Genomic DNA, 6,382 nt, shown 5'->3' on the forward strand with positions numbered 1-6,382 from the left:
TCCTATCTCCTCCTCTTTCTTTTTCTCATTTAATATTTTTTGTCCCTTTGGTTCTTTTCTTCATCACCTCAATCTCTTTTGTCTTCAGGTGGTGGTGGTGACAAATGTGTGGGTCCTTCTCTTGCCCTGTGAGGAGGACATCCAACAAACTCTCACTCACAAAGAGAAATCTAACATATCCAAACCGGGCATCCTTTTGCAGAAGTCAAGCTTCATTTTTAAGTAATGCCTTTGTCATCATATCTGCATTATTATTATTATTGTGACGAAGGAGAGAGGAAAAGAGAGAGAGGGTGCGAGAGAGACGGTGGGCGCAACCCCCTTCACGTTTTTCCTTTTTCTTTTACTTTTCCTTCCTCTTCTTTTATCTTTTTCTCATTTGTTTTTTGTCCTTTTTTTTCTTTTCATTCTTCAACTCCACCTCTTGTCTTGAGGTGGTGGTGGTCACAACTGTGTGGGTCCTCCTCACAGAGGAGGACACCCAACAATATTGTCCAGTAAATTCCTGACGATAAAATGGAAAGGATGCCGTCGAAGGAAATATTGCAGAAAAAATTTCAATTGGCCTGAAAGAGCGAGAGTCATCAGAGCTGTGGAGCATGGATCAGGAGATGGATAGTCATATGAGTAGCGGACTCTACAAAGCAGCTATAGCAGGAAATGTTGTTTATCTATCGTCGTCAGATACAGAATCCGAGAAGATTCCCTCTTTGACACACGAGGGAAACAATTGCCTACACATAGCAGTGCGGTTTGGGCATAAAGAGTTCGTGGAGAGAGTTATTAGTGTTTGCCCTTCCCTTGTATATCAAAAAAACAAGAGAGGAGAAAACCCGCTTCATGTCGCTGCCAGGGCTGGCCACCTTCACGTCGTCAAGCTCCTTACTGATTCCTTCCAGCAGCTGCAGCCTCCTCAAAGTTCTCAAAGAACTGAAAATAGTGCTCGAAATAGAATAACAACCGGAGAAGGGGTGCCATCAGAAAGATCCGGCACAGCCCTTACTGAGAAACAGGAAGGGGAAACTACAATTCAAAACCCGGAGATTATCACAGCTCTTACCGATTCCATCCCCCCTCGAATTTCTCAGAGCCAAAGCAATAAAAGTAGCGCAGCTGCAGGAGATGAAATAATCTCAGAGAGTTCTCTAAGAGAAGCTGAGGAAGGGGAAAGGCCTTCACGTCCGATATGGGGGATGGCTCAAAACCAACAGTACAGCACGACCCCCACAGATTCCATTCAGCCTCTTCGAAGTTCTCAAAATGAAAGTACAGGTGATATGGTAACGGGGATAACATCAGAATGGCCATCACTGCCAATATGGAGAACTCAAAACCATGATGGCAGCACGGCTCTTCATGAAGCTTTACGGAACAACCACGAGGATGTGGCACTGCACCTACTGAATCTGGACATTGAACATCTTGTTCGTGTTGTCAATGCCAAAGATGAGAGTCCCCTGTACCTGGCTGCCGAAGCGGGGTTTGTCCGTGTTTTGACTGAAATCCTTACACCAGGCCGACGTCTCAGCTTCGCTGGCCCCAAGGGTCAGACTCCTTTGCATGCGGCGGTTTTTTATTCTGCAAGTTCAGCAGGTATGATTGTTCTGTCCAAATGTATATATATATATATATATATATATAATTGTTAAAAAAATTTTGGGAGGACAACTCTTCCTGTCCGTGTCGTCAGCTCAGACCATAGTTAGCAAATTCGGATTCGGGAATTATTCGAACGGAGAATTATTCGGAATAATTCGGACGATAAATTTAAGGATTCGGTCAAAAAAGCTTATTGGGTTTTTTTTTTTTTTAATTGTTTTTTTTTTTTTTTGGTTTTTTTTTTTTAAATAATTTTTAAATGGACCGAATAATTCGGTTTAATTTGGATTCAGTCCGAATTATTCGCGATTTATATTCACTTTTGAAAAAGTCACGAATTATAAAGAATTTTATTTTTAATTCGGATTCGGTCCGAATTTTTGATAAAATTCGGAAAAATTCGGTTCGGCCGAATAATTCGCGAATTATTCGGCCGAATTGATAACACTGGCTCAGACACAGCTGATCGTGAAGATATCCAACGTGTGTCGAGTAATTAGGTCTTTTCACACTCAGTATTTTATTTTATTTTATTATCATTTTTTTTTAAGGTAACTACATAAAGCAGTATGTGAATTCTAATTCATCCCCCAAAGGCCGCGGATCGTGTCAAGTTGTTTGAAAGTCATCAATAGTTTCAATTAATTGGAGGATGTTCAACCAAAAAAAATAGAAATAAATTAGAGGATGTGACATTACACTTTATATTAGTGTATAATGTATTGTATTCCATCACAGTTTAATCCAGGGAGTACTTTTGCAGTGCCTCGACAGGTAGGACGATGGTCCCGTTAGTCGATTAACGGATCATGGGGGTTGTAAGGGGGTAAGAGGACCCCCTGCATAGTGGGGGTGTCGGGGGCGTAGCTCCCGCTCGAATTTTTTATTTGAGGGGAGTTTCGTACTTTCTGTATTGGGGTTTTTTCGCTATTTATTTGTAGCGAGTGTTTCTTTCTCTGTAATGCAAGAAATATTAACAGGTGTGAGGACAAGTATTGTAACCCTATTCTCCATTGATAGTGAAGTATGATGTCATCTCACGAAGGAAGTACGCAATATTGCCGAACCGCGTAAATCTATATGTATTGCTTGTTCTTGTTTTTTCATTATCTTTTGCATCATTTTAGAGTTACATTTCTACACTTTATAGGGAAGAACCTTGAATCCAAATCAGGTTCACGTATGGACTAGGGACTAGGGACGTATGATATTATTGTCGTATGTAAACCTAGTTTGATTGCTGATGCTGAATAAATGTGTTTTTTTTTTTTGCATGAGATTGTCTTAGGGAGTCAAAAATTTATCAACAAAAAAGCCACAAAGAGCATAGAACTTCTACACAAGCAGAATCCAGAACTCATCAGAACACGAGATTCATCTGGGAAAACAGCTTTATTCCATGCAGCACAATTAAATTCTCTCAAGATAATTCGTCTGCTACTGGAGTTGGATGCTTCTTCTGCATACATATGCGATAATGAAGGACTCCCACCTCTATTAGTTGCTTCCAGCATAGGCCGTCCGGCATCTGTTCGGGCCATACTAGATGCCTATCCATCCTCAATTGAGTTTTATGATGACACTGGCCGCAATGCCCTTCACCTAGCTGTGATGAATTGCGATGTCTTCAAGTTTAAAAGATTGTTGAGAATGCCAGAAATGATGACACTTATAAACGAACCTGACAAGGAAGGGAACACGCCACTGCATCTAGCAACCATGGGCCATAGATATGACAAGGTACTCGCACTGTTATCTCATAAACATGTGGACTTGACAGCCAAGAACAACAACGGGCATACAGCTTTTGATGTGTGCAATTTAGACTGGGAACTTTCACCTCGACAGGTACGTTGGGGAAACACTAAACTTGAGGTATAGGGGACTGCAGAATTCTTTCTCGACACGCCTTTAATTGATTCAAGGCTGGGTTCGTTTGGTATGGGCCTACTGTGGAACGAAATTTAGCTGCTGCCCTGGGTTGCAGCCTAATAACGGCAACCCCTGTGACAATCAAAGAAATAGAATCTAAAAGGTATTTTGGAAAATACTATAACTTACGAGGGTATTTGTAAGCTCTAAAGATAGTAAATATACTATTTCTTTGGCTGCCAACTGGGGATTAGTTGCATCCCGAGTAGCAGCACACCGAGGATCCCAACCGTGAATTAATTAAGGAATCATATTTCTAGCATTTCTGTCTTTTATTTGTTTTCGGTAAAAGTTTGCATAGCTCTCTCTCTCTCTCTCTCTCTCTCGGTAGAAAGCTAGCGTTTCTCTTTTTCTCTTTTCAGGACAGTGTTTCTTTCGCCGCCCAATTCAATTGGTGGGAGATTGTAGCTATTCCATGGAATTTCCCTTTTTTTTTCACTATTTTTTCCTAACTTCTCTTCACTTTTTATTTCTTATCCTTCAATGATCACAAGCCCCACCATTGATTGTGTTTTTTATTCTTTTATAATCACAACTCACTCTCTCTCTCTCTCTCTCTCTCTCTCCCCTTATAATGACGACTCATTTTCTCATCCCCTCCTCACCTCTCATTTCCCCATAAGATACCCCTCACTTCTCCATAACACTTAACAACACTTGGAATTGGATTTTTCCATTCTGGAGATCCCCTAATTTTCGGGTCCACCCTACAACTCTCTTCTAAACAAACGACGCCTCGCTTAACGTAACAACTAAATAGAGGCCCAATTTTCATAGGTGTTGTTTACACTCTACTTCGGTCTATCTGACCAATGATAAAGAACATATATTTTAATATCATCAATCACTGATAGGGCTATTGATAAAATCTTTAAACTAGAGTGGTGGAGATTGATATTTATGAAAATACGTGGAGAAAAAAATGCTATTAGACTATAGTACAGAGGAGGGAAGTGTAATTTCCTCTAGTTTAAATATAAAGAAGTATAAAAAAAAAATTAAAATTAAAAGAGTTTTAATAAATATAGACAAAATGTAGGGTAGTGATAGCAATTGCCTCTATGTATTTTTTTTATATAGACTTGAAACTATGCCCCCTTTTAATAAACGAAGAATCCATTGCATAGGCCATATTATTAAATTTCGTAACCCATCTTGATTTTCTGGCTCATCATGTACGAGTTTTTTTTTTTTTTTTCCTTTTTTCCCCTCCACCTCTTCAAACAGTATTTCCCACCTTACAAACAGCTATTAGAGCATTATGATATATGAAGTGAGACTGCCCTAAAGTCTAACACATGACCAAGTTGATTCTGCCATGAATGTTTTTGTAGACACAGATCTGGAGGAAGTTGAGAAGCAGAAAGGCATCAAGAGGTCGAGTTCACCCCCTAATGCGTCTTCCTGTTTTCACGCCAAATTATTTCAGTATACGGGCTGACGCCACAAGCACGGATCTGGTACAGGTGGTCAATACGCTATCACTGGTGGCAGCACTGCTTGCCACAATAACTTTTGCAGCAGCTTTTACGTTACCGGGAGGTTATAAGGTTGATGGCCCCAATGTTGGTTCTCCATTACTCATACACAAGCTAGCATTAAAGGTCTTCTTGTTATCAGATACAATTTCCCTGTTTTCCTCAAGCTCGGCGCTGCTAATCTTCAGTAACGCTACGACCGCTGACAAAGCTCTCTTACGAAATACAATCGCTATTGGTAGAGGTTTTGTTTTCACCGCACTCTACGCAGCTATGGTTGCTTTTATTTCCGGTTTGTACGCAGTGATAGCGGTCGAGACGAAGTGGTTAGCAATTCTTATCTGCATCATATTCTCCAACTTCTATTTTGTTCATAATTGGTGTCAACATGTGGTCACTACCAATACTCCGTTCGTTCCCGGGTTGCTAAAGAGGCAGACAACAAGACAACCAACGGCGCGAGAATGAGTACTCACGATCACCATTTATGTATGCTTCATATTTTCTCGGTTACCCTTAATTAATTGCTTCTGTATCTCGTTCAAATTTTATTTGGATTTCTCTGAAGAGACCAGTTGACTTTCTTTACTTATCAAACTATATTTTGCATAGATTTCATTTTATCTCTTTTTTATTATATTTGATGAGGGCTGGTGGTGAAGGAATGGATATTCATCCTTCCTATATGCAGTGAACTTTGGATCATATAAAATTTTTGTTTCAACCCTTGAAACTTCAAGATCCAAGGCTGCCCTAAATTTTTTTAATTAAATCTCTAAACCTAAGTTTTATAACCTATAATTGGACAACAGATTGGTCTCCATCGATTTCTATTCTAATCGGACCACGATTGGATGGAATCAACCAAAAAGCCAAAATCCCAGAAAAAGAAATCAAGTCGAGAAACCTTAGAAAATTGGTCGGGCAAGTCGAGGACATATTATCAAATTTGGGATTCCATTGCGGTTGAGACTAGGGGTAAGTTGGGGCGAGTCATTCCTGATGCTCCACATAATGATAGGAACTGTCATATTGTAGCTAATTGGAGCAGCCCAGTCTCCTTTTTTAGTGTAACTCCTCCCCCTAGTCACCGTCACAATTAGGCAGCGCTTTGGGTCTTCCACACTCTATCCCCCTCGCCTCCTTCTCTTTTCCCTCTTTTGATGATGCTTCTGTATTCATTTGCAGTAGGGAGAGGGATATTCCTTTTCCCATATAAAATTTTTAGGGAAAATTTCTTGTACCTCCCTGTAAGTTGCCTGAATTACATGTAACACCCACGTTTTGAAAAAATTACAACCTTACAATCCAACCTAATTTGAGTAATGATCTTAACTTAAAAGTATTGAAAAAATTCAACCTCACTTTTCTGT

At 39.9% G+C, this 6,382-nt stretch overlaps 1 protein-coding gene across 1 annotated transcript; it reads left to right on the top strand.

Annotated features, from left to right (window-relative positions):
• Positions 1–312: 312 nt before the first annotated feature.
• LOC122059342 (protein ACCELERATED CELL DEATH 6-like) lies at positions 313–5,644 on the top strand. The gene is made up of 3 exons (XM_042622072.1): positions 313–1,593; positions 2,888–3,447; positions 4,866–5,644. The coding sequence occupies exons 1-3, from the start codon at positions 600–602 to the stop codon at positions 5,475–5,477; spliced, it is 2,166 nt and encodes a 721-aa protein (XP_042478006.1). The 5' UTR covers positions 313–599; the 3' UTR covers positions 5,478–5,644.
• The last annotated feature ends 738 nt before the right edge of the window (positions 5,645–6,382 follow it).

Source organism: Macadamia integrifolia, chromosome 13 (genome assembly GCF_013358625.1).
Source record: "Macadamia integrifolia cultivar HAES 741 chromosome 13, SCU_Mint_v3, whole genome shotgun sequence".
Lineage (NCBI taxonomy): Eukaryota > Viridiplantae > Streptophyta > Magnoliopsida > Proteales > Proteaceae > Macadamia > Macadamia integrifolia.